This window comes from Ammospiza nelsoni, chromosome 6 (assembly GCF_027579445.1).
Source record: "Ammospiza nelsoni isolate bAmmNel1 chromosome 6, bAmmNel1.pri, whole genome shotgun sequence".
In the NCBI taxonomy this organism is placed as follows: domain Eukaryota; kingdom Metazoa; phylum Chordata; class Aves; order Passeriformes; family Passerellidae; genus Ammospiza; species Ammospiza nelsoni.
Window position 1 is genome coordinate 11,820,792 of NC_080638.1, and position 26,957 is coordinate 11,847,748.

Genomic DNA, 26,957 nt, shown 5'->3' on the forward strand with positions numbered 1-26,957 from the left:
GACCGACCCCGCGCTCCGCACACACCGCCCCGCGCCACCCGGCGGGACCCGGCCTGACCCGCGCCGCCGCCGCACCGGGCGCCCGTCTCGCCTCTCGCCTCGCCGCCGCGGCGGGACCCGCGGAGCGGGCCGGGCGGCCGTGCCGCCGCCGAGGGGCGGGACCGCCCCCCCTCGCCCGTCCGCCGAGGAGCCCGGCCACGGTGAGTCCCGATCGCGGCGTCCGTGCCGCCGCTCAGGGGGCAGAGGGGAGGGAGCGGAGCCGGTGCGGGCCGGCGCCTGCCGGGCGCCGCACGCCCCCGCGCCGGGGCGGGACGGGCCGGTCCTCGCCCGGCGGGGCCGGATCGGGGCTCGGCCGCGCTCTCCTGCCGGAGCCGGTCGGTACCGGGCCCCGGGAGTCCCGTCCTGCCCGGGAACCCGTGCCAGGCGCGGCCGCGCCCCGCGGGACCGGTGGGGCGGCGGGGCCCGGCCCTGGCGGGGGCGCTGGAGGCGCCCGGGAGCCCGCGGGGAGCGACACAAAGGCGGCTGGGCCGGGCGGCCGCCCCACTCCCCGCCCGGGGCCGCCGCCGCTCGCCCTGCCCGGAACAAAGGCGGCCCGTGTGCCAGCTTCCCGCGGCCGGCACCGGCGGGCCCCCCCGCCCTCGGGCGGGGATCGGGGCTGGGTCCCTCCGTGGGGTCTCGGCCGGGGCACGGTCCGGTTCTCCGACTCTGCGTCCGGCCGCCCGGTTCGGCTCTGCCGGTGTGCGCAGCGGCTCTTCGCCCGGTGTGTCGTTCGCCTGCGTCTTTGTTCTGCCGGGGAAGGGGCCGGTGTGCCCGGGGGGGGTCAAGTGTGCGGGTGGGGCTGCGGCTCCTCCTAATGGAATCGCTCTGAGCTTCAAAACAGCCCAACAGGCCCGTCCGCCCGAGCTCACAGGCGACACCGACACGCTTCCCGAGGAGGCAGGACGGTGCCGGAGCCGGCCTCGGGGATCTGCTCAGCCGCTGGTTCGTTCTGAGTCTCCCTTGGCCACACTGTCATTTAGCGACAGCCCGGCTGCTTCCCCCTTCCCAGCGCTCTTCGTGCCTTCTCCGGTGACCGTCCCCGGCATCGCTTTGCCCTGCACGGGGGGCATTCCTACACCTCCTCGAAGCGTTGCAGAGAGGAGACTTAGCTTGGGCTGAGAAAGTTTGGGTGCCTCTCAGTCATGAGGGCTGCTGGCATCTGCGAGCCACCCGCGGTCTGGCAGAAGTGAGGTGGGGCACCTCCGTTATGGCCCTGGGCTTTGGGCGAGGGAGCCTGCACAACAAAGCTTCCTCTGATTGTTGGAGAGAGGGGTGGACCTCCTGGAGTGCCTCCCTCTCTCTCCAAGGGCTCGGTGCCCTTGCCCTTCCAGGGAGCCGGTGAGAATGGGGCTCACAGGGTGTTTCTGGGGGCCTGGGCTGTCCTGTGACCAGCAGGAGCTGGAGGCTCCTCTCCCAGGGTTGTGGCGCCCAGCTCCCGGTGAGGCAGAAAGAAGCATCTGGGTGCGCGGAGCCTTGTGATGATATTGAACTGCAGCTACCTGTAGTTTCACTGATGCCCTCCCTGTACTGCACAGATGCTTTTGGAATTGGCTGTCCAGGCTTTTGGTGCGGAGAATTGAGCTTGTCCTCAGCTTTGCAGGCGTGCTGGGTTCCTGTAAGCCATGCTCACAGCTTCTGTTTGAAGTTCCAACTTCCATGCCCTCTCTCCTGGCTGTGGGAAGGTGGGGTCAGCGGCTGGCTGGTGACTCCCAGGCTCCAATGGAGCGGGGCCGTGTCTTCCAGGTCAGTGGCAAGAGCCTAGGCAGGAAAATTATTAGTTGTCTTCTCCAGGGTTACCCTGTCTGCTCCATCCTGCTCCCAGGGTTTCTTGAGGCAGGTGCTTTACCTGCTGGTGTTTGCTCATGCTCTGTCAACAGCATAAAGGCAGTTTTTTAAGGCTCTGCTCTTCCACTTGGCTGAGTTTGGCTGGACTCTTAAGTGTACAGATGACTGTCCTTCGCCGTGTGCAGCGTTGCTGGAATCTCGTGCGGAACCTTCCTGGAAGCGGTGGGAGGATGAAAGCGCTCGCTCAGTGGAGCATGCTGGGCTTGCCTGGGCTGCCGCAGAGGGGTGAGCCTCCTCCCTTCCGACACAGAGGTCAGGGCCTGATCGTTGTGGTTCAGGAGCCCTTGAGGCCATCCCTTCCCTAAAGATGGGCTGGGAGTCAGATGAATGGTCCAGCCCAGACCGCGGAGCCGGCATCTGTCCCTGGATTGCCTCTCATTTCTTCCCTCCTCCAGCCTCTGGCACGGAGATAAGACCTTGGCCTATTGTATCTGCAGTGGAGGTGGCTTTAGGACACCCAGAAAATAATAGTGTGGCTTGGATCATGCCTGGAAGGCTGTTGGCTTCTCAAAATAGCTTACCAGTGTCTGTGGCCTAAGGGGGAAAGTGCTGGGTAAAGCTCTTGGTTTCCGTTCCCAACAACCTCTCAAAACTGTCTCTCATTTACTGCTGGCAAGGACAGAGCCCTTTCCCAAGACTGTGGTGATGCTGTCTCCAGGGAAGTACAGCGCTCTCCTGGCTCTGAACACTCGTGTCTCTGCAGCACCGTGCCTGTGTCCTGTCCCCACCTCGCTGACAGGGAGAAGCGGAACCCGGAGCTGCTTTGGGGCAATAGAAGACAGCAGGTGTTGCCTGGATGTGATGACAAAAGCTGAACCTGGGCAATTCAGGCACTCCTCTGTGTGTGACAGCAGAGGAGGCTTGGCCAGCAGAGGAGGTTGTCCTCTGGCATGGAGTTCAGGAATGTGCCTCAGTGCTAGGCTGTCAGAAAGGAGTTGGATTTACGGGCTCTTGACCAAAGTCCTCGAGTTCTCCAAGGTGGCCACAACCTTTTCTTTGCTTTATATTATCTGAGGAGGCTCTTTGGGGGAGGAAATGGTTTCTTAGAGCCAGTTCTTGTGCTGGAAACCCCCAGCAGCAGGCTGATGAGTCTGTCCAGCTCCTGCCTGTCTTGTGCTTGTTGCTAATCCGCCTTCCTTCCCTCCAGGAAGGCTGCTGGTGTTGGTTTGGCACAGGAGTGCCTGTCCCTCTGCCCTGTCCAGTGACTGCTGCCTGCGGAGCCTGACCTCTGGATTAATGTGCTCTGTTGTGTTCCTGTGTGCCTTCAGCCTGTTGGGGTGGCAGTGGGTGCAGTGTGATCCTCCTGTTTCCTTTGCCTGTGGAGGAAGCAACTTTTCCCTGTGAGAAATACTCCTTCCTTATGGTGGCCTGTGCAAGGAGGGGTGAGATGAGTTGGCTCTGCTGGGTGTGAGGGGCAAACCAGTGACTAAGGAGCATAATCTACCAGGCGTGGTGCCAGGATGTGCCAACCCTTAACCAGGGTGCCAGTCACCTTTGCTTTCCTCTGCTCTTCCCAGCCCAGAGCAGCTGCTGGTCAGAGGTTGCAGTGGGACGTCTGCCATGGGTCCAAGTACGGCCCTTGGACTGAGGTGGGAACAGCTGGTCCCTGCTGCCCAGCCCTCCATGCCGGCTCCTGCTGTCTTGAGGGAGATGTGCTTTCCTGCCAGGGGCTGCTCATTGGAGTGTGGGTGCCCAGGAGCTTGTGCCAGTGTCCCTCACCTCACGCTACAGGTCCTTTGCACTGCAGGTGACTTTGCACTGCAGAGCTTTTACCCACTGCAAGAGTGCTTGTGCCAGTGCAGGCCTGAGGACCTGAGCCAGGCTTACCCTGTGTTTGGTTTGAGCAGGTCTGTGCCCAGATATTTGTGCTGATGGGATGGGGAATTGCTGCTGTGGTACCAGTCTTGGTGGGGTGCTTGCCCAGGTGTGCCTAGCGTCCAGCACAAACAGGGAAGGGTTCAGGCAAATTGGGGTAAGGGCCAAGCCCTGGGAAGAGCACTCCCATAGCCTGGCCAGGGTGGTGGTGCTCTGGAAACATCTGCAGCTCCAGGGCTTGTATGAGATGCCCCTGGATGGGCTGGGGTGTGTGGCAGCAGCGTGCTGGGCTCCTGTGTGTGTGCGGGCAGGAGCTGTTCCTGTACCTCCATCCTCGCCCTGACTGCTCCCGTTCCTCTGGGCGTTGGCCCTGGTCACAGCAAATGCTGCTCAAAGTTCAGTGGCCCTCCTGGGCACACCTGAGCTGTACCTGCCACTGCTGGGTGCCCGAGGGCTGGGCTATGGGCACCAGGCATGGGGAAAAGGCAGCCAGAGTGGGCAATGAGAGGGCAGCTCTCTCTTCTCCCCTGGTCTCACACAGCTGTGAAAACACCTCCTGCATAGGAGAGCAGTTACCTGGGGGAGGGAGCAAGGTGGCCCCATGTGTGAGTTGGATGGCCTTGGACTGGATGAATGTGGGGAACTGGTTCCCGCCCATGCAGAAGGAGGAAGGCGTCTGGCTGTCCCCAGACAATCCCTTTTCCTCTCAGCCCCATCTCGTGTGGCGCTGGGGCCGGTCCGTTCCGAGAAGAGCCCCTGGCTCTCTCGGCTTCTTCCCGGTGCTCCCGGGCCCGGCCCGGGCGGGAAGGGGAGGCGGTGCTGCTGGGCTGCGTATGGGTATCTGCTGTGGGTGGGAGGGAGTGTGTGGAACTGCAAAGACGAGTTTTTCCGACCTGGAAGGGTGGGTCACCGGGGGTGTTTGCATGCTGCTGGCAGGCCCCTTGCCCAGTGGAGTAACACATTCCTGCGAACGTGTTGCTGCATGCAGGGCTGCTGCTTGCCATGCTTGGCTTGGCTGCGGGCAGGCCGGCTTGCTCCAGGGGGAGAGATGTTGTCCCCCTCCTGCTCACTGGGGTCTGAGGGGGAGGAGGTGGAGAGCCCAGGGTGTTTCTGGGAGAAATCCTCTCTGATGTGGGGGGCCTGCTTATCCAGGTTGGCTTTGTGCCATCCTTACTCTCTCTTCTCTTTTTTTTTGCCTGCTTTCACCTCCAGAGCACACTGGTGTGGCAGAGCCACCTGCTCTCCCCTGATCTCTGCCCAGGGTCTGTCCCCAGCAGCTGGCTGCAGTGGAAAACCACTCACTTCCCTTCTCCGTTCTCCTTTTGGCAGCAAGAGGAGCCACCCTGTGAAGGGCAGGTGGATGGGCCTGCAGAGCAAAGCTCTGGCAGCAATGAGAGCTCTGAGGAGACTCATGCTTGGCTTCTCGGGGTGCCCTGTTCTGTCTTCAGGAGCCTTGGCAGCCCCGCAGTGTCAGGGAGCTCTGAGGGAGTTGTGCAGACAAGGAGATGATGAAGGGTGTGAGGGAGGCTGGGGAGCTGGCTTGTGCTGGGGTTGTGGTGTTGGTGCTGCCCTAGCTCTGCAGGTAACCAACCCATCTCTGGGGCATGGCAGGCACAAGCCAGAGCCTCGAGGGGTTGGAAAACATCTTCCACCCTCTCATCATAGGATGCTCCCAGCCCTGGACAGGAATGTGATAGCACTGTGGGTGAGGAACCCTCGGATGTGTTCCCTGGGGGCAGACTGCCTCCAGCAAGCTGGAAGGCCAGGCATCTGGTCTCATGGTCGAGCCATGCTGGTCTCCTGGCTGGCCCAGCTGGCTGAGGCTGGGCTGGTGGTGGTGCCCATGCCTGGCATTCCCAGCTGGTTCCAGATCCTCTGCATGCAGGCCAGGGGCAGTGGGGAGTGGCCCTTGGCAGGACGTCGTGTTTAGAAGCTTGCAGGAAAGGGAAGCCACGATGTCATCTCCCGTCTGACCAGGAAGCGCAGGTTTCCTTCCCTTTGGCTCGCACAGGAGCCTGGGAAGGTGCTTCTCAGTGAGAGATGGGGGTGCAAACAGTTTGGGCAGGGGGCTGGGTAGGATGGAGTCCTGCTGGCCTGCTGTCCTGTTTGTCCCTTGCTGCTCTGTGTGAGCGCTGGCTCCTGCTAGCCTGTGTGTGCACCTTGTGGGGCCTTGGAGCACTCTGGGGGACATGCTGTCACCCTGCTGCAGCACCCCCTGTCCCCACCTCCAGCCGTGATTTCACTCCTGGCTGCTGCCTGATGCCTCTCCAGTGGCTTTCCTTCACCCATTCATTACAGCTCTTGGCAGGGCCCTGGGAGCCCTCTCCAGCAGGAGCTGGGTACCTGATGAGGTCATGCCGAGCTGGGGCGTTCGGCCCAGCCCCGCGCGGTTTGTGCTCTGACTCAGCCCGAGGCCGCCCTACCTGCTCGGGGAGTCCGGGCTGGCTGGGCAAGGGGGGGCAGGGGGTCCCACTCCTGGGCCGCTCCCTCAGGCCGGCTCGTCTTAATCTCGGCAATTCCCTCCTGGCCACTCCCTCACCAAATGCTACTTCACCTGTTTGCTTAGTGTGGGCAGGGGAGGATGTCTCCTCTGCAGGAGGGAAGGGTGCCCTGTCTGCCTCGGGGGTGCCCAGGTACCCTTTGGGTGGGGAGATCCCCGGTAGGGTTGCTGGGAAGGCTGGGGGGCCCTGTCTCCTACCCTTCTCCCCACTCCTGGTCACGCACGGTTCTATGGTGACTTGCTGGAAAGGCAGATAGTGCTGACTGCCCCCAGTGGTGCAGGTCCTGTGCTGGTGCCAGTGAGAGTCCCCTGTCCTCCCTCCCAGGCCCTGCTCCTTTGTCCACTGGTTGGAGCAGGGCCTGGAAGCCAGGACCGGTTCCTGGGGCTGCAGGTGCGGGACAGGAAATGATCTCAAGTGACTTCCTTGGGAAGAGGGCTGTGGCGAAGGGCTCTGTGCCCAAGAAAGGTCCCAGATCCATGTGTCTGGGTGCTGGGCTGGCACAGGTAGCTGTAGGTGCTTGTGCCTAAGGCCTGATGAAAGGGGGCTGCCCCTAATCCTGCTGGGAATGCTGGCCACCAGACTGAAGCCTCTCTGCTTGGGCACAGCCAGCAGCACTTGTGCGCTCTGGATTAGCTCCTGTGCCCCTGGGATGGGGAGCTAGAGAGAGCAGTTTCCCCCATCTGCCGTGCACTCGGCCTGGGCAGGCAGCCTCGTGTCTCACTGAGGGACTTTGCTCCCTGGCCTCTGCCAATATGGCCCTTATCTCTGGTGTGTTTGTTTTCCCTGCGGGAGAGAGGCAGCTGAATGGGAAAGTTGAGCCCGGCAGAGGGGGGCAGAGGGTGGGGGGACGGGTGAAGGGCAGGGACATTGGCATGGCTGGAGCCTGGGGGGCCGCGTTGACCTTCAGCTCAGCGCCAGTGTCCATTGAGCCTTGTGGCCGTGGGGACAGCTCATGTCCCCCATCGAGGTGGCCGCTGTTCCTTGGATGGAGCAAGGGGCTGCCCTGCAGTACCCTCAGCTCACCTGCTCGCCTCGGGCCGCGGTGGCAGAGCCAGGGGCTGCAGCCTCCCCCTGCCCGGGAGCCGCTGGGTGAAGCAGGAGCCCGCTGGCTTGCCGGAGCGTGGCCTGCCCCGGGAATGCGCTGGCCCCATTCCCAGAATCCAGCGCTGGGTGTTTGTTTGCTGCTGCGCCCCCGAGGTCTGGTGCTACTGTGACAGGAAGCGGGGACGCCGGGGGGAGGGAGGCCGGCCGCCGGCTGGGGATGTGCCTGTGAAATCCCTTTGTCCCTGCCGAGCGCTCAGCTGCGAATTCCCACAGCGAGGAGAGAGCCGCCTTTGTGCTGCTGCAGGGCTCCCGACATGTGAATCTCCTGGGCCTGGGGGTGTGAGCCGAGGGGCTGGTGCTGAGAGGTGGCAGGGACCCTGCTTGCTACTGTCCCCAGGATGGGGACCCTCTCAGCAGAGGCTGAGGTGTCAGTGGGCACTGGGATGCAGCATTATGCTGCTGGCAGGAAGGCTCTGGCCCTGTGGCCATCCCGCTTGGGGGCTGTGGGTGGACAGAGTCTCTGCCTGGAGCCCAGTGGCTTGGCTGCCCTCCTGTGTCCCTCTCCTCCCTGCAAATGCCCAGGGAATCTCGCCTCCCTTCCTCTCGCCATGGTGCTCCATCCAGCCGGTGCAGAGGGTCGGCAGCTTCCCGGCTGTCCTGGAGGGAAGGAGCTCCTGGCATGCTGTGTCCTGGGCTGTGCTCACAGCGGGGCGAGTGGCCCCCGGTGTGCCTGGGAGGGACAGCTGCCCCGCCGCAGGATTGCTGGCATTCCAACAGAACAATCCAAGCTCTCCACAGCCGACCCTGCCCTGCTCCGTGCTCGGCTGCCTCACTCTGCGCCCTGCTGGGGTGGCACCGGTCCGGTGACTTCAGCGCAGCCAGGGACAGATCCCTTCCCCAGGGGATTGCCCGTGTTTCACAACCGCCATCGGCTGTGTCCAGACCCGTCCTGCTGACCCGATGGGTATCTCCGTTCTCAGCCCCCTGCCCTGGCTTAGGGAACGACCCACGCTCCTGCTTCCTCCCCTGCAGCCCCACCCTGTCCTTATCGCTCCCTCCTCATCCTGCTCCCTGGCTGCCGGCCCGCTCCCTTATAAGGTGCGATCTGCGCCTGGCTTGCATCTCCAGGTGACTCCTCTCTCCTAAGGGAGGCTTTCCCAACCCATCCCGGCTACGTGGCCCCCATCCCTGGCACTGGGGGCGGCAGGTGAGGTAGGCCAGGTGGCGATTCCGCTGCCAGTCCAACCAGTTGGGTGTGAAGGGCGGAGGAGGAGCGGCTCTGTGCCTGTCTCTGCCCGCGGCGCCACTGCTGGGTGTTCACCCGCCGGGCTCCTGCCGTGACCGGCACCTGGGGCACGGCTCCCCCGGGGAAGGTGTGGCTGGGCCAGAGTAGGCAGCGCCCAAGGCGGTGTCCAACCTGCTGCAGAGCTGCCCTTTGCTGGCCACCTGCCAGCCTGCCCGAAGTCCACTGTGCTCTGTGACCTGCCAGGAGGAAGAGCCCTCCTGGGGGCCAGGGCAGGAGGTGGGGAAACCTCTCCCCTGATGAAGGCTCTGGCAGGGCCAGGGTGGGCTGGGGAGTGGGAGCAAGGGGCCTCACTCAACCTGGCAGCAAGGATGTGTCAGCCTGGGCAGGGGTCCCTCAGGGGTGGGCTGCTCTGAGGTGATGGCTGTGGGCACCTTCCTGCCTCTGGGCTTGGGAGAGAAACAGACAAAACTCTTCTTCACCTGCACTGGGATATGAGATCTAGAGCCCACCATCAGCTGTTCTACTTCCCCCAGTGGCCTGAGGGCCGTGGTTGTTCTGAGCTGGACACAGGGGCAGGTGAGCCTGAGTCTGTGGTCTCCCCTCCCATGCCCTGCTGCTTCAGCCAGGCTGAAGTCTGAGGGTTGATGTGTGAGCCTGGACCTTGTGCTTGGCATGGGGGAAGATGCCAAGGATGCTGGCTCATTTATTTTTTAGGTAATTGAGACTGACCAGAAGCCTGTAGTGAATTAGCAGGGCTGTGAGCCTGTGCAGAGCAAGTGCACTGCAAGTGCTTGGACAATTGCAGGCCTGAATTATTGATGGAGTTTCTGTTTTTCCTAAGTGCATCATGATAGGCAGCTGGAACCAGGAGAATTTGTTGCTTCCTCTTTTGCTCTCGGATGGGATCTGGTGCTGAGAGCTTTCAGAGAGTGGGCAACCAGCTGGCTCTCCTCAGGCTGAGAGAGAAAGGCCAGTTATTGGAGTGGAGCTGGGGACTGTATTGCAGAATTCCTCAGGAAGAGCATCCCTCTTTGTCAGCCTGGCAGGTGGGTCTGGCCCAGGAGCCCTACAGGGGCTCAGCCAGCCTGGATGAGGGGCTGTGTCCATCCTGGATCTGGAGCTGGAGAAGGGCTGTCCTCATGCTTCGTGGTGTAGGGGGCTGCCAGGGGTGTCTGGCCATGGTGACAAACCTTGCCATGTTCTGGACAGGTGTCTGGGGGTCACAGACAAGCAGTGAAGCTGTGTGAAGGGCTGGGACGTGGCAGACTGAGCTGATGCAGCTCTGTTCCCCCTTCCTGGTGGCAGCAGGACGATGGCCGTGAGCACCTGGTGTGTCCCTTAGCAGGGTGCTGGGGCGGGGATGATGTGGCAGAGGAGATTCTGACTTTGTAGGTGCTTGAGTTGGACTTTGCCCAAAGTGTTCTGTGCTGAGGCAGCAGCCTTAGCCCCAGGGATCCCAAGACCTTTGGGTGACAGCTCTCCAGGGACTCAGGGTATGGGGCAGGGTTGGAGCAGATTGTTGGAAAAATCCACGTAGAGGACTGTGCTGGAGATCCCCCTGTGCTGCAGCAGTGCTGCCTGTCAAGCTTCCAGTCTGGGTCTTATCTGCTGGATCTCATCCATTTTCCCTGGCCTGTGGAGTACAATTCCCCATCTGGTGGCTCAGTCTGGGCCCCGGAGTTAATCTTTCTGTGGCAGACTCCAGAAAAACACTCCTGGTTGGGAGCCTTCAAAAACACTCCTGGTTTGGAGCCTTCAAGGCCTGAACTCCATCCTCTGGCAGAAGAGGGTGCAGGTGAACTCTAGGTGGGTATGTCTGTGGTTTGGCCCTGGTAATTTATTTTTCCAGGCAAAGGATTAATTCTGTGGGAAGGCACTTGTGCTGGAGAAGCTGGGGTGAGAGGTTTTGGAAGAACCTGCTGTGGCACAGCTGGCTGCAGCAGAAGAGCTGTAGAGGGCTCAGGGTTTGGGGTGCCTGTCTGTATCCAAGCTTTTATTTAGATGGGAAAATTGTGGTGGGGAACAAAACACAGGTAGGTGGGCTGGCAGCTGCTTCCTGGCCAGCAAGGGGACACTGTGACATCTCTCCAGTGGACCTGCTCTGGCTTTGGGACCTGTGGGCACAGCACAGGGTGGGGTTGGTGCCAGGAAGTTGGGAGATAAAGCCAGGGCGATTGAGGTGTGAAACTTCCTGGGTCTCTGCATTGTTCCCTGGATCCTCTCCTACTGATTGCTGGGGGGACAGAGAGGATTCTGCCTCTGGGGGGAAGCTGCTCGGGGTGTGCTCTGTCCTTGGGCTTTTTGGTTTGCCCTGAACTGAGCTAGCTGAAATATTTTTGGCTTGCTGGGGTTTTTAAGTAACGGGTGTGTCAGCAAGTGCCTCTCTCATGATGAAAAGGCTTTCATGAGCCATCCTCAGAGCCGGTCAGGGTCTGGCTCTGAAGAATGCTCTGTAGTTGGATCTTCAGAGGCTGGGGGGAGGAGGAGGGGAATGGGCGCAAAGCGATCCCTGGAATTTCACCCTTGCGGGTTCCTGTGTACTTGGCTTTGCACTGTCACGAGTAGCTCACTGGCTGGAAGGGAGCAGGATGCATAACTGAGGCTCTCCCCTTCCTGCCCTCCCTGTCTCATTCCAGAGATGGCCACTGAGAGCCCGGGACAGCATTGGGACGTATCAAGGGGCCCTATCCCTGTGTGTGGGGCAGGTTCTTCACAGCTGGGGGATATAGGGTGAAGTTTGGGGTTTGTGTGCCAAACCCAGGGAATGGCCGTGCTCCAGCTGGGATGGTGCTGGCTGTGTGTGAGGAGACAGCTCTTGCTGACCTCTCTGGACCTGGCTCTGCCTCTCTGTAATTATGTCTTTAATCCCAGATCGATGAAGACAATGGCTGGAACGAGACTAGAGAGAGCTGGTCTGTCCTGGTGGTGGAGGAAAACTGGGAGAGACCCTGAGACCCTGTTCTGCTGGCACTTCTTGCCCATCATGGAGCTGTGTCCCGTGCTCAGGGCAGGAATGACAGCTGTGTAGGCAGTGCAGCCCCCTGGCCCTGAGTCTCTCTGGCCTTGAGGGTCTCCGAGCAGGTCTGATCCTGCTTGGAGACCCTCAGGTGGCCCCTCCTGGAGCATCCACTTGGAGCCACAGGGTGCGGGACCTGTCCTGTTCCTTCCCTTGCTGTTGTGTTTACTCCCTGTGGAAGGGACGGGAAGGAAACAGCCTCACAGCTGCTCTGGCCCCTTATCTGGGGCCCTAACAGCCCTGCAAGTTTCATTGTTAGTGTCCATATTTCCCAGCCCCATTCCCAGGGAATGTGCAGAGGTGGGGATTTGGGGCTGGGGTGTCCCTGTGGGCTATGTGGGACCAAGGGAATCTTCTGGGGCTCCTGTATCCTGTCCATGCTTCCCACAGATCCAGACCCTGCTGGTCTACACTTGCTGCAGGCATCATCCTCTTCATGAGACCAGACCAGCCAAGCCTCTCCTTGCACTCAGGAAGCCTCTGCCCTCCTGTCCCCTAAAAATCTGCCTCTTCTGCACTGGGACAGTTGAGGGCTGGCCAGGGAGTGCAGCTGCTTTGACAAGGCCACGTTGTGGAGGACCGCTTCCCCACAGTTCCCCTCTTTTAAAGGGTTTGCTGAAATACCACTCTGGAAACAAATCCCAGCAAGCCAGGGGGACTGCTGGCTGGGATTTTGGATGCTAAAGTTGCATAGGGTGTTCAGGGTGGTAGGACTGCTCTGTGTCCTGCTGGGCAGCACTGGGATGTGGCAAGGATCCTCTCCCTTTCCATCAGTCCTGGAAAGGCTGAGGATCTGTGCCCCTGCTTAAAGTGGGTGGTAGCCCACCAGAGATAGGGAATGTTACTTGTGGATGAGAGCTGGGATGTATCAGCCCTGTTCTGGGGGCACCAACCCTCTCCTTTGGAGAGTCCTGCAAATCCACAGGGCAGGGGAGCAGCAAGGGTCAGAGCTGTCCCTACATTTCCGTACAAGGCTTGGGGAGCTGATCTGTTGGAAAAACCTCAGGGAGTACCTGTTGCAAGGTGGGAGGGGTGGAAAGCTGCGTGCATGAGCCAGGAGTAATGTTTGGGAGCCTCCAAAAGCTTGCTTGGGCTCTGGAGAGTGGTGGGCTGCATTCTCCCCGGGGTGGGTGTGCTGGGTGTGCCACGGCTCCTTCTCCTGCTGGGCACCACGTGGGCACAAGTAGAGCAGCTGGATTTTTTTGTTGATGAAGGCAGATGACAGAGTGGCAGTGACCAGATGGTGGAACGTGCTGTGGGCACCCTCCAAAGCACTTGGAAAACATCCACCCTGCATGGCCGAGCTCTGTTGTGGCAGTGCCACCGTGGCTGACGTGAGGGAGGCTTTGGGGAGCAGAGCCACAGGAGGAGTGGGGAGGGGTTTGACAGACCAGAAGACTTTACTGAGCTGCCGTGCACCAGCAGGTGCTGCAGGATGGGTCTGGAGGGGCTGCAGGAGGTGGTGTGAGCAGGGATGGTGCCGGAGCGAGCTCTCAGCGCCGGGTCGTCCTTATCGGCCCTCTGGGGCGGTGGCACCGGGGAGGGGAGAGGGCAGAGCCGCTGCTGGAGACCGTGGGAAAGCAGGCTCTGTGCTGCCTGCCCGGCTCGAGCGAGTCCCCACATGCCTGCCATGACTGCACAGCTTTGGGAAAACCTCTCGGGCTTGCAGGGACTCGGCCGGGCTGCGCGGGAGGGGTGGAGGCTCAGCCCTGGCCACTCCTCTCCGCCTCTGCCGTTTCTCCGTCGGTGGGAACAGGGACCAGTGAGGGCTGCTGGAGTCTCCGTGGAGCTTGGGGGGCTGTTGTGGGAGCAGTGCTGCGTTTGCCACCCCACCAGCCCTTCCAGACCCATCCCTCAGAGGGGAGGGGGTGGGAGAGAGTTCCGTGCCCACCCTGCCTCCTGTTTAGGGCTTCTTGTGTGTGATTTTGACCTGCTCCCGCTGTCCCTGCAGCTCTCTTCCCTCCTGCTTCCTCACTGTGGTGGCTGGGCTGTTTCTCCCATGACTCTCTGCGTCTAGACCTGGCTGTCCCGTGCCTTTGCCAATCAAACCTGAGCTTCCTCCTCTGACAGGTCTGTATGGAAGAAAATTGCTTTTCTGTACCAAAATGTTGATTATGCCTCACTTGCTGTTCACCTTTGGGCGGGGATGTTGGAGGGGTCCAGGCCAAAGCCCATCCCCAGGTCTGTGGGCTGAGGATCCTTGGAGGGAGAGCCTTGGTGGATACCTGGAGGGTGGTGAGTTTGGCAGCAGTCAAAGGGGCTTATGTGATCCCACTAAAGGATTCATTCCTGGCTAGGGAAGGAGTTGTGGAGCCAGGGTTGTCTCCCCATCTCTTACCGTACTAGGGAGGAGGGAGCAGATCAGTAGCATGGCCCTCTCCCTCCGCCCTTTCCTGGAGGAAGCAGTAGGATGTGGGTCACTTCTCATTCTTCAGGAGTGTCCCCTGCCCCACCCTGGGGACATGCCCTCCCCTCCTGCACTGTCTGCCCGCAGCTTTTCCTTGCCCATGAGGTGTTCCCTCAGCCCACAGCAGCTTTTCTAAACCTGGCTCAGCCCCAGCTGTTTGCTGTGCTGGGGGGACCTTCTGTTCCCACGGTGCCACTTTTCCAAGCTTTAATGCTGGGGCAGCTTGCAGCTGAGTCCTGCTCCAGGACCCTCTTGCCAGCTCTCTGGTGATGGGTGGGAGCGGGTGTTAATGCCATAAGATTTTTTTTTTCCTGTTCTGAAAAATCTGTCTTAATGAAATCAGTCTCTTCTGACCGCTCTTCTCTCCTCCTTTCCTCCCCCAAAATCATGTGCAGTGAAGAGAGGGGCTCCTGCCCTTCTGGCTCATTTTTCCCACCCTCACCTTGACACCGAGCCGCCTCTGCTTGTGCCTCCCCGTGCCCCCCGCCCTGCCCACCCTGGGCACCCGTCACCCATGGACGACTCGGAGGTGGAGTCGACCGCCAGCATCCTTGCCTCTGTCAAGGAGCAGGAGGCACAGTTCGAGAAGCTGACCCGGGCCCTGGAGGAGGAACGGCGCCATGTCTCGGCCCAGCTGGAGCGAGTCCGGGTCTCCCCACAAGACGCCGGCCCGGGCTTGGCCAACGGCACGCTCACCCGGCGGCACCAGGTAAAACACCCCCTTGGCACAGGGGCGTGCACAGACTGCTGGAGCCCCGGAGCTGCCTCCCCTCCTGGAGCCCTCCTTGGATACGGGAGGTGATGGAGGAGGGCCCGGCTGTTCTCGTGGTACTGGTGTGTACTGGAGTCAGTCTGGGGGTGTGCAGACCTCCTTTCGCAGACAGAGGTTTCAGGAGAGGAGGTGCCAGTCTGGAGGGTCTTGCTGCCAGGTTGGCTCTGCTCTGGTTTTGGGAAGGTCAGAGATTGGCTGTGCTCAGTTCCAGGGCGTCTCTGCTCCCCATCCCTCTCGGCTGCTTGGAGGGCAGCTGAGATGCTGAGGCTGGGGTCTGCGTCTCCCTCTGTGTGTGACAAAGGGCAAATCCCTGGATTCTCTCTGTCCCCACATGGCCAAACCAGGGTGGGGAGAGATCTTCTCTACAGGGCTGGAAATGTGGTTTCATCTGCCTTGGCTTGAGGTGTCTCCTCACTTTCTCAGGCTCAGTCTTGGAGAGGGGTGTTTGGAGGGCTGGTGCATGGTGGTGTGCAGGAGCCAGGTGCCTTTCTGGCTGTGGAAGGTGGTGGTGCCAAGGAGGGATCTGTGGGGCAGGGCAGGGTGGACAGAGTTCAAGTGTCAAACAGCACCACTCTGTGATTGCTCACCATGTGGTTCTCTCAGGCCTGTGGGGGCCTCTGGGGTCACTGGTGACTCCTGTGTCAGGAGCTGTGGAAGGTGTCCAGGGCCCTGCCAGGAGCAGGGAAGGGTTGTGGCCATTCCATCAGGATTGTGTGGGAGAGCTGGTTTGTCTGGCTTCTGACTCTTGCCCAGGCTGACCTAGAGGAGATTTGCTGCATGTGGCACAGACCCCTGAGGACGCTGTTCCTCTGCTGGGGGTCCCGTGGGGTGCATGGTGGGTGTCTCTGTCAGATGCATGAGATGGGCTGCTCAGCCCTGCAGAGAAGTGAGGATGGAGATCAGTGTAGTAATGGGCCTGCTGCCCTGCTGTGTTTCAGAACGGACGTTTCCTGGGCGATGCTGACCTGGAAAGGCAGAAATATTCAGATCTGAAGCTCAACGGGCCACAGGTAGGGGGAGCTCAGCCCTCTGGCTGTGGGCAGCCTGCTTGCTGTGGGAAGGTGCAGGACAGTGCCCCAGTGTCCCTATTCCAACTGGGAGAGGGTGATTTGGGCTCCTCGTGTGGCCACCCTGGCTTGAAGGTACCTTTTTCCAAAAGGTATCAGGGCTCCCTGTGAAGAAATATCTCCCATCCAGCTGACACCAGGAAGGCCCAGGTTGGTGACAGGACCTGACTGCCTGTCGTTTTCTCCCCTCAGGACCACAGCCACCTCTTGTACAGCACAATCCCCAGGATGCAGGACCCAGGCCAGATCGTGGAGGAGACGTACACCATGGAGGAGGACCCGGAAGGGGCCATGTCAGTCGTGTCTGTGGAGACATCAGATGATGGCACAACTCGGCGTACAGAGACCACGGTACGGGCCTGGGGACACCATGGAGGGACAGGGCATGGTGAGGGACCCTGGTGGCTGGGTGCTCTGCCATGAGCTGAAACAGGGTGGGAAATATATCTGAAGTAAAATGCGGGGCTGGAAGGGGGATTTGGGAATACAGGGACATGATGGGTTTCCTGATGTGAGCATGCCTTGCACATGTGTCACCCCTTGCAGGTGAAGAAGGTGGTGAAGACCGTGACCACCCGGACGGTGCAGCAGGTGCCGGTGGGGCCCGATGGGCTGCCTTTGGAAACGTCCCCTGTCACCAGCAACTACGTCCAGACCATGGACAGGAACTTCCGCAAGAACGGCAATGGGGGCCCCGGCAGCTACCTGGGCCAGGCGGGCACGGCCACCCTCCCTCGCAACTACCACTACCCCGACGGCTACGGCCGCCCCTACGAGGACGGCTACCCGGGCAGCGACCACAGCTACGGCAGCCTGTCCCGCGTCACCCGCATCGACGAGCGCTACCGGCCCTCCATAGACGCCTACCGCGCCCCCAGCCGCCAGGACATCTACGGCCCCCAGCCCCAGGTGCGTGTCGGGGGCAGCAACATGGACCTCAACCACTTCCACCCCGAGCCCTACGGCCTGGAGGATGACCAGCGCAGCGTGGGCTTTGAAGATGTGGACTACGGGCTCATGTCTGACTATGGCACGGCCAGGAGGGCGGGCACCCCATCTGATGCTCGGCGGCGGCTCAGGTATGTGGCAGGAGTCCCTGGAGTGCTCTGGGGTCCCTTGAACTTTACCATCCTTGGAGGAAGGAGGACCATGGACACAGCACTGTGAGCTGAGTCAGACGTGGCTCACACAGGAGAAAACTTGCATCCGCTTCTAATTGTCTGCTTAATTGGTGGTTAGACCTGGGTGCTAATTGAGCCGGTCGTCCTGCAGCCAGGAGTTCCAGTGGGCAGCTGGATGTAGCTCCAGGCCCTTCCCTTTGTGCCACCAGGGCTGCGTGTGCCCAGTGTGGCACATTCCTCTGGGAGCCGTGCCTGTGTGGGTTGTGTGTCGGGAGCAGCTGCACTCCCATGATTGTGCTCTCCCTAAGCCAAGAGCAGCCCCGGGAAGGGGAGCTTAGGCCAGGCTGGGGTGAGCAGGGCTCGGTTCCTGCACAGCCCGACCCTGCTGCAGGGTAGGGCGGGAGAAGCTGCTCAACCTGTTTGGCAGCAGCAGCTTCTCCCCCTTGTGTGTCTGTGGTGATGGCTGCTCCTCCAGCTTGCTGGGCCATGCTGCCTTCAGAGGCCAGAGCAGGGTCCTGTTGGTCTTTCCTGCCCTGCCAGGAATTCAGGATGTCACCTGCCTGAGGCCATGACTGCTGCCTGTTGGTCTCTTGTGCAGGCTGTCCCTGTACAAGCACTGCTTCCTGCTTGGCTTCTGGCTGGGCTGTCAGCAGGGCTTTGGGCAGGTGCTGGGGGTGGTGAAGTGGCATGGAGCAAGGGGCTGAGACAGAGTCCTGGAGATGGAGAAGGGACTGTGCCAGCACCTCCTGAGTGCCCCAGAGTAGGCCCAGGCAGACAGGTAAGGCTTAGCACAGGCAGCCTAAGATGCTGGGATGTAAAACAGGCAACAGGGAGAGAGCTGGGGAAAGGAGGCTCTTGCCAGCCCCCGTGGAGATCTGCCTGATCCAGGTGCATACTATAAATCCATGCTAGCTGCTGGAGGGACTGAAGGAGCAGCTTTGTCTGTCCTTGTGGCTGGTGCCAGCACAAGTGCTCTGGGCTGTGGTGAACCAGTCAGGGCAGTTGCTCACCCAGATGGATTTGCTTGGCCTCCTTGCTTTGTGCAACTTGTGCCGGCTGGAGGAGGGCAGGCAGGGCTGCTCCAGGCCTCTTCCTCCTTGGGCAGCCCAGGACAAGCTAGAGTTGGCAGTTTTGAGCACATGGCCATCAGAGAGCACATTGGGCGGAAGGGGTTACACAAGTAACCCCTGGCTGCTTGTCCAGACAGACTCTGGCTTGTGTACTTTCCCTGGGCTGTTGCCTGGGTGGCCTTTGAGACCATGAGCCCTCTCTGCTGCACAGGAAGGTGTCTGTGCTCCTGCTCCTCCATGTCCTGGAGGAAGGGGGTTGCAGGAGTCAAGTGCAGGAACTGCAGCCAGGTGGGAGACTGGGGTATGTGGGTCACAGAGAAGGAGAAGGTCAGCTCTGTTGGAGTTGTAGGAATGGCTCAGGGTATGAAAGATGGGTTGGGGGGCCCCTGAGCCAGCTCTCCCTCTCTCCGGGCAGAGTGATAAAGATCACAGCAATCTGTGGAATCCATGTGCTGTTGAACTTGGCTTGTCCCCCACCTTCTCAGTTACTGTCCACACTGGCTGCCCAGCTCACAGGAATGGGAACAGGGAGAGCAGCGTCCCCCTGCCTCAGAGATGTTTGTCTTGAGCAGGAGCCTGGCTGTTAACGACTTCCTCTGGGGAGGCAGCTCGCCAGGCACGCGGAGCCCAGGGAGCGCCTCCAGCCCGGGACGCTGTGCGTGCTGGCTGCCACCGGCTGCAGAGAGCTCCAGCCCCTGCTCTGGGGCTCTGTCAGAGCTCCCTCTCCGCAGGGAAGAGGGTCCTTCCTATTCCCTGCCTGCCCCATCTTGCCTGGAGGGGATCCAGCACAATTGCAGGGTGGGATCCAGCACCACAGTGGGCCGGGAGCTCCTTTTGGGGAGCGCAAGTTTTGGCACAGGAGTGGGATCAGCTGCCAGTTGTGTTGGAAGGTGTTGGCAGCTGTGTCTCGCTCCAGCCTCCTGCTGCTGCTCCTTGGCACCTCTGAGCAGCCAGGCATGGGTCTTGTCCCCACTGGGACCTCTGGAAGCCAGCCTGGCAGCCTGCTGGCACACCACGGCTGTGCTACAGTGCCCAGGATTGTGTGACTGTGGAAGTGACTCTAAAGCTGGTGGCTTGGGCAAGTCCTGTACCAGAGGCTGTAGGAAGGGAAGTGATGGAAGCAGCAGGACCATGCCACCATCCTTGTCAGGATACTCGGGGGCAGGAGCTGCTTGTGCCTGATCCAGGAGCTCTGGAGGTGCATGAGCAGCTCCTGGGGCAGGTGTGAGCTGGAGTGGAGGTACAAGCCTCTCCGTGGGTCTTGCTTGAATGTCCTCCGTGCCCTGCCACAGCAGGGATGACCGAGCTGTCCCCTCCCATCCCTTTCTGCTGGAAATCTACTGGATTCCTCTGCCTGGGTGGGGGAAGAATTATAGTGCCAGTGACTGCAAAAATGGGAGAATCTGGGATTTGAGAGGTGTGTGTTCTGGGGGTGGGAAATGTTACTTTGGCATGCAGGCCAGTAGTTACACTTTAAACTTCTGTGTGCTTTTTTGGGCTCATTCCCAGTGCTGCCAGTCCCTGGGTGAGCTGTTCCTGGCCTGGGCAGGGTCTGGGACCACCGTGGCTCTTCCCTGGCCTGCCCTGGGAGCCACAAAGTTGATCCCTGGAGCCTGTGTGGCTCTTGGTGCCCAACTCAGCCTGTTCCCAGGACAGCAGCACTCACTCCTTGCCTGTGGGGCTGGCTCTTGCCTGTGCAGGAGTCAGAGACCAAGATCCAGCTTCCTCCCTTCTGGTGGGCTGGAAGGGGCACTGCCTCCCCCAGCTCCAGGACTGCGCTCAGACGCCCTCTGCCCTCTCTCCTAGGAGTTATGAAGACATGCTGGTGGATGAGGTGGCCCCTGACCGGTACTACTGGGCCCCGCTGGCGCAGCACGAGCGGGGCAGCCTGGCCAGCCTGGACAGCCTGCGGAAAGGGGGCCCGACCCCGGGGAACTGGCGCCAGCCGGAGCTGCCGGAGGTCATCGCCATGCTGAGCTTCCGCCTGGACGCCGTCAAGTCCAACGCGGCTGCCTACCTGCAGCACCTGTGCTACCGCAACGACAAGGTGAAGACGGAGGTGCGGCGGCTGAAGGGCATCCCCGTGCTCGTGGGGCTGCTGGACCACCCCAAGAAGGAGGTGCACTACGGCGCCTGTGGGGCTCTCAAGAACATCTCCTTCGGCAAGGACCAGGACAACAAGATCGCCATCAAGAACTGCGACGGGGTGCCCGCGCTGGTGCGCCTGCTGCGCAAGGCCCACGACATGGACCTCACCGAGGTCATCACAGGTGAGCCACAGAAGTGGCTTCAGGGAGGGCAGCACAGGCTGGCATCTGGGGTGGGGTCTGTGGTCAGGGGCCAAGTGTTCACCTTCTACTTGTGGCATTGCAGGGACGCTGTGGAACCTGTCCTCGCACGACTCCATCAAGATGGCCATCGTGGATCACGCACTGCATGCCCTGACCGATGAGGTGGTCATTCCCCGCTCCGGCTGGGAGCGGGAGCCCAACGAGGATTCCAAACCCCGCCATATAGAGTGGGAGTCGGTGCTCACCAACACCGCTGGCTGCCTTAGGTATGGGTCTGGCAGAGCACTGGCCTGGGTTTGGGCTGCAACACTCCTTCTGGGCTGTTCTGGCACTTGCAGGGGACTGTGGAGCAGCTGCTCTCATAAGACAGCTGCTGGTGGTGCAAGCCTTGAGTTTGGAGGCATGTACCCTCAGTGAGAGGAGCTACAGGAGCTGTTTTCTCTTGAGCTGTGTGGGGTGTGGGCTGTCCCTTGCCTGTCCTCAGCTGTCTCTCCCATGAGGGCTCTCTTCTGCCTGCCAGGAATGTGAGCTCGGAGCGGAGCGAGGCCCGTCGGAAGCTGCGGGAATGTGACGGGTTGGTGGATGCCCTGATCTACATTGTGCAGTCTGAGATTGGCCAGAAGGACTCGGACAGCAAGGTACCACAGCAGGATTGGTGTTGGGAAAGGGAGAGCCTGCGTGGGGTGCACCTGGCACTCTTGGACCAGGAGGTGTCTGGCACTCAGCCTGCAGTTGGGGTTGGAATGTTGGCCCTCCAACAGGGGCCTGATTGTGTCACTCATCCCCACACCACTGTCACCTGACTCAGGGCTTCCTGATCAGCCTGGATAAGGTCCTGGCTTGAATTTTCCTTGAGCTGAAGGCTGGGCCAGGCCCTCGCTCACAGACCTGGAGTGCTGCTGCCTGTCTCTGATTCAGGCACTCTGGTTCTCTCCCCAGCTGGTGGAGAACTGTGTGTGCCTGCTGAGGAACCTGTCCTACCAAGTCCACCGTGAGATCCCTCATGCCGAGCGCTACCAGGAGACGCCCCTTGTCCCTGCCAACAACGCTGGGCCCCACAATGCCAGCTGCTTCGGGGCCAAGAAGGGCAAAGGTTCGTGTGCCAGCAGCAGGGAAGGGAGGGAGGAGAGCAGAGACAGGTGTTGAGGGTGGTCTGGGGCCTTTGTGCTTGCACTCGGGCATTTCATGTGAAGCCTGAGGGGAACTTTCTCTGGAGGCGCAGTGATCCCTGCTTCCCTGGCTCTGGGAGCTGTTGCTTGCCTTGCCCAAAGCGTTTGACTCAAGCTGTGGTGGGTGTCTGGTGATGGGATGGTGACGGGTACATGTCCACTAATTCCATGCCCTCCCTTTTCTCCTGTGTTGCCCCTTCCCCTTCCCTTTGCTTTCTTGTCAAATGATCTGCCCCATGACGCTGTCGGTGCTTCTCTCCTCCTGCCTCCCCTCTCTCCTGTCCTTCTCTCCGCCTCACCAATAGACGAGTGGTTCTCCAGAGGTGAGTGCGCTCTTGGTTTTACTTTTTCCATGGTTTAATTGGGTGCTTTCTCCAGCTCTCTGGGCACATTCTGCCTGCAGTGTGGCTAATGTCCCTAGTGTCCCCTCCTGCCACACGCTGGTCGCTTGGCTTCAGCTCGCCTCTGGGCTTGCTCCTGCAAGTGGCAAAGAGCTGTTGGGCCGAGGCAGGTGGGGAGGAGTCTCACATCTCTCCACTTGTCCTTTGAAGGTAAAAAGCTCCCAGAAGACCCTGGTGCCGACACAGTGGATTTTCCCAAAAGAACAACTCCGGCCAAAGGTATGCTCCTTGAGTGATTATGCAGGACCTGAGTGTCAGGACAGCTTTTGCTACAGCAGCCTGGGAGATGAGTAAAAGAGAGGAGTTGTTTCCCATTGAAGTGAGCCTCTCCAGTGGGCAGAAGTAGGGTTTGGAGCAGGAATGCCCAAGGCCCTGTTAACATGAGCTCTGCCAGTACTTGTGAAAATCTTGTGCATGGATGAGATCAGCAGGCTCAGGACAGGCTCCAGAGGGAAATACTGCCCCAGGGGCTGAGGGACAGCACAGTGACACAGCCCTCTGTGGTGGTCTCAGACCTGCCAGCACAGTTGTCTTCGTGCCTGCTCTTCACTCCTGGGCATGAAGAGCAGGCATGAGTTAAAGCTAAAATCTCTGTCTTAAATTGTTCCTCAAGTCATGAGGATGAGGAAGGGTCATTCCCAGAAGCCTCTGGGGACAAGTGTGAATCACAGCCCCTGACCAAGCAGTGGCTGGGGTTTCTGGTACCCTGGGGCAGCCTGTGCCAAGGATCCCACCCCCTAGGAGCCTGGGTAGAAGCTTCCAGCTTCGTCTGCCCAGCAGTACCCCTTTGGATTAGGCAGACACTAGCAGAGCCCTTGGATAAAGCCTCCCTACCACCCATGTCCTCCTGGCAGGCTACGAGCTCCTCTTCCAGCCAGAAGTGGTGCGGATATACATCTCCCTCCTGAAGGAAAGCAAGACTCCCGCCATCCTGGAGGCTTCAGCAGGAGCCATCCAGAACCTGTGCGCTGGCAGCTGGACGGTGAGTGCCAGCAGAGCTGGGGATGTGACAGGGAAGGGGAGCTGGGAACACCACCGTGGGGCTGGCAGCGGTGTCCCCAGCCCCGGGTGACACGGTGGCCCTGTGCCTCCCCGCAGTATGGCCGGTACATCCGCTCAGCCCTGCGCCAGGAGAAGGGGCTCTCCGCCATCGCCGACCTCCTGCCCCACGACAGCGAGCGCGTGGTGAAAGCGGCGTCCGGCGCCCTGCGCAACCTGGCTGTGGACCTGCGCAACAAGGAGCTCATCGGTGAGGATGGCATGCTCCCTGTATCCATGCAGGCTGGGCAGGAGCTTCCTCCCTCTCCTCTTGGCTCCTGGGGAAGTGTGTGGGCACAGCAGCAGCCCAGCCTCTGTCCGCTGAGCTCTGCAGAGAGAGAACAGCAAAACGGGTCCCCTGTCAGTGGTTTTCCCTTCAGACCTGTTCCCTGCTTGCTCACACCCAGCTCTTTATCCTTCCCAGGCAAACATGCCATCCCCAACCTAGTGAAGAACCTGCCTGGAGGCCAGCAGAGCCCTGCCAAAAACCTCTCTGAGGACACAGTGGTGTCAATCCTCAACACCATCAATGAAGTGATCGTGGACAACCTCGAGGCGGCCAAAAAGCTCCGGGAAACACAGGGGATTGAGAAACTTGTGCTGATCAACAAATCTGGGTAAGCTCTGCTCAAAGGATGATGCCAGGGATGGAGAGGGGCCTCACTTTCTCCAGGTTTCCAAACATCTCTTCCTTCACCTCTTTCTAGGAACCGCTCCGAGAGAGAAGTCCGGGCAGCCGCCCTTGTCTTGCAGACAGTCTGGGGCTATAAGGAGCTGCGGAAGCCCCTTGAGAAGGAAGGCTGGAAGAAGTCAGATTTCCAGGTGTGGGGATGCCCTGTGGTGGCCAGGGTAGTAGGTGGGATCCTGCAGTAGGGAGAAGGCTGTTCCTGGAGCTTGCAAGTACCGGCCTGTGGCTCTTCACCTTGCTGGTGGCACTGAGCACCCACGGAGGTGTCCCTGTGCTGTTTTTCAGCCAATGGCCAGCAGGAAATCTCTGCTAGGAACACACTGTAAAGTGTCATGCCCTGTGTCCCACATGAGCATGAGGCAGGGATTTTGTCACTCTAAGTGCTGCTGTGACAGTGTTGAAGAATAGGATTCTCCCAGGCTCAGTTTCCTTCCCAAAAGCAGGGATTGCCGTTGCTGCTGGAGGGCCAGGCACTGCCCCAGTCCAGGCAGGCCCTCCCACTCTGTTGGGGGTGCAGTGGGGGCTTCAGCACCTTCTGGTTATTTTGGGCTCCCCACTCAAGGGCTGTGGGAGGGTTCGTGAGTTTGTGCTGGTGCTGGAGGGCTGGAATGTCCTGATGAGGAAGGAACCTCTGGGCCCAGGGTCTGAGTGGTCACTGTCTGTTGCTGTAGGTGAACCTGAGCAATGCCTCTCGGACCCAGGGAGGCAACTCCTTTGATGACAGCACCTTGCCTCTCATTGACAGGAACCAAAAAACAGGTATGTGCTTGCCTTCAGCACCAGTGCCTGCCATCATCCCTCTGCCTTGTGGGTACTTGGGGCAGCTGCTGTTTGTCCTCTCCCTTGCTCTTCAGCTGTGGCTTCCCTGGCAGCCTCAGCTGCTCACACAGGGCCATTAGTATGATTAGTATGGGCCTTGGGTGGCTTTTCTGGCCATCAGTTTGGGCCTTAGATGGCTTCTTGGGACTGGCACTATAGGTCCTTGGGTCACAGAGCTGCAGCTGGGCCTGGGCTCCCCCAGGTGGGGCAGGGAGCAGTTCCTCTGCAGCTCCTGATGCAGGAACTGTTCCTGATGTGCTCTCCTGTGCTTGTAGACAAGAAATCCTCCCGGGAGGAGATCCAGATGAGCAACATGGGACCAGGTAGGAGAGGGACTCTCTTGGTATGGGGGGAGCAGGGCAGAGTGCACATATCCTGTGGGGCTGGTGCAGTCCCCCATGGAGGTGACACGACTGACTGAGTGTCCCCTCTCCTGCTCCAGACAACTATTCCACACTCAACGAGAGGGACCACAGCAGGACGCTGGACCGATCCGGTGACCTCGGGGAGATGGATCCGGTGAAGGCAGCGCCACTGATGGTGAGCAGCTCTCTTTAACTCGGGAACTGTGGGATGGATGGGTGCAGGAAATGCCACATCACTGTCCTGTCTGCCAGAGGAGGGGAGAGCTGGGCTCCCATAACTAACACCCCCCATGCCATGGCCCCTACTAACCGCATGTGTCTGCAGCAGGAGGAGGGGCAGGAGTCGCAGCCTGAGGTAGAGGAGGAGGAGGAAGATGCTGCTGTGCCCTCCCCCGTGTCGGTATGTCCCACGGTGTCCTGCCCAATCTGACAGTGGTGACAGATCTTGCTGTGCTCTTAGGGGTGCTTGGCCAGCCAAATCCTGCTCCAATCACTGCTGCTGCAATCACTGGTGCTGTGATCCTGCCTCCGCCCTCACCCCTACTCCAGCCTTAACACTTGTCCCTCTCTATCTCTCTACAGCAGAAGATCTAGCTGGCCTCCCTGCCTCTGTTCCATTTGGGTTGATAATATATTATATATATAAATATATAACTCTTCATGATGGAATGGACTGACTTTTACCTTGTCTTATTGTTGGAATTTTGCTGGACTCTCTGTGCCAACCATCCAGCCAAACGCCTGGGCCGGGTCCCCAGGGCAGCCTGGGCCACTCGGTCTCCTCCAGGCCGCTGCACCTCCCTGTTCTGGGACACCACCCCTGAGAACTCTCTTCCTGTCCTCCACCACCTCCTTCCTCCTGAGAGTTAAACCTTCCTGCCTGACTCTGCCGGATCAGCCGGCGTGGATGCTGCACAAGGACTCGGATCTCTGCCTTGACCAGGAGCTGCCTTCTCTCCCACGCCTTCCCCCTGCTCCGAGGCGTCTTGCAGGGACAAGGACTGGGACCTCACTCGCCACCGCCTTGTTTTTGGTTTGGTTTTGTTGCGTATAGGATATATTTTTTTGTGTGGGATCACTCTTCAACCAGCGCCATGGGGACAGCAGGAGCATCCCTCCTCCCTGAGGGATGCAGGACCAGGGTCCAGGGCCTGGAGGCACAGGGGCCAGGGGAAGGAAAACCAGCAATAACGTCTCTTGCTTTGCTCTAGATGAGGCTTTGGGGGCATGGGAAGGGAGATCCAGCTCTGGATCCTGCAGAGGGGTCTGGATGGGGCCCTGGCTCCCACCCAGTGCCTGTGTGAGGAGGATCCTTCTGTGAGGAAGGAGGTCAGTGCTGGGGCATGGGCCAGGGTCCCCGCGGAGGGAGGAGATGCCGGCAGGGTTTTGGGGAGAGCAGGCGGCTTGGGGCGCACTGTGCCAGGCACCTGGAGCCGGGATCCCACAGCGCTGCCCCGCTGACTTTATCTTGACACGTGCCTTTCTTTTGCCACTGTGAAATAGCTCTTTAAATCGTACTGTCCAGCTGCTTCCCTGGGAAAGGGGAGTTTCCTGGCCTTCCAGCAGGGCTGAGCTCTTCCCTTCCCCGCTGGGAGCCTTACCTGTCTGCAGTGGGGCTGGGAGCCTCTTCTGGGGGGAGCCCACCCCCCCTGCCCTCGCTGAGAGGATGCAGGGTGCTCATCTGCATCCTGGCCTGGGCTGCCACGGGAGTTGGGATGTGCTCCTCCTCCTCCTCCTCTGGCTGTGGTGCTGGGGCACATCCATGTGCTGTGATCTTTTAGGGAGCCCTGGGGCTCCCTGTGCAACTGGAAGTCTCTGTAGGAGGCTGCAAACTGGAGTAGGAGCCCTCCCAGCCCGGGGCTCCCCCAGGGTGGGCTCTCGGGGCACGGGGAGGTGGCAGGGGCAGAGCTGGTGCCTTGCTCCTGCCCCACTTCCCCCCCAGCTCTGGCTGGGCCTGCGCTGCTTCCAGCCCCACCTCAGCTCAGTTGGGTTTTGTTCTGGGATCTAACTCTTCTCTTTTCCTTTAAATATGTAAAACACTAATTCTTTTTTAATTTTTAATTCCAAATGAACCAAAAAAACAGCATCCCCCTTCTCTCCTCCTTGGCCCTGGTGGGGAGGGGGGCCAAGGAGGTGGGGAGGGGGAAGCGCCAAGCCGTTCCTTGTCTGATTCCTGTGCACACTCTTGTAACGCTTTTAAAACAAAATGATTTTTTTATATAAATAAAGTTTTTAAAGTGTGA

At 60.2% G+C, this 26,957-nt stretch overlaps 1 protein-coding gene across 3 annotated transcripts; it reads left to right on the plus strand.

Annotated features, from left to right (window-relative positions):
• CTNND1 (catenin delta 1) lies at positions 1–26,957 on the plus strand. 3 transcript variants are annotated; one of them, XM_059473708.1, is made up of 21 exons: positions 1–200; positions 13,458–13,576; positions 14,309–14,622; positions 15,624–15,695; positions 15,945–16,103; positions 16,299–16,831; positions 19,750–20,213; positions 20,317–20,500; positions 20,755–20,872; positions 21,174–21,327; positions 21,709–21,726; positions 21,955–22,023; positions 22,659–22,786; positions 22,903–23,053; positions 23,267–23,459; positions 23,550–23,664; positions 24,202–24,289; positions 24,625–24,672; positions 24,792–24,889; positions 25,040–25,114; positions 25,300–26,957. In XM_059473708.1, the coding sequence occupies exons 3-21, from the start codon at positions 14,428–14,430 to the stop codon at positions 25,306–25,308; spliced, it is 2,871 nt and encodes a 956-aa protein (XP_059329691.1). In that variant the 5' UTR covers positions 1–200; positions 13,458–13,576; positions 14,309–14,427; the 3' UTR covers positions 25,309–26,957. The 3 variants fall into 3 exon arrangements, with proteins under 3 accessions (XP_059329691.1, XP_059329692.1, XP_059329689.1); XM_059473709.1 differs by lacking the exons at positions 13,458–13,576; positions 14,309–14,622 and having other exon boundaries at positions 22–200; XM_059473706.1 differs by lacking the exons at positions 13,458–13,576; positions 25,300–26,957 and having other exon boundaries at positions 173–200; positions 25,040–25,144.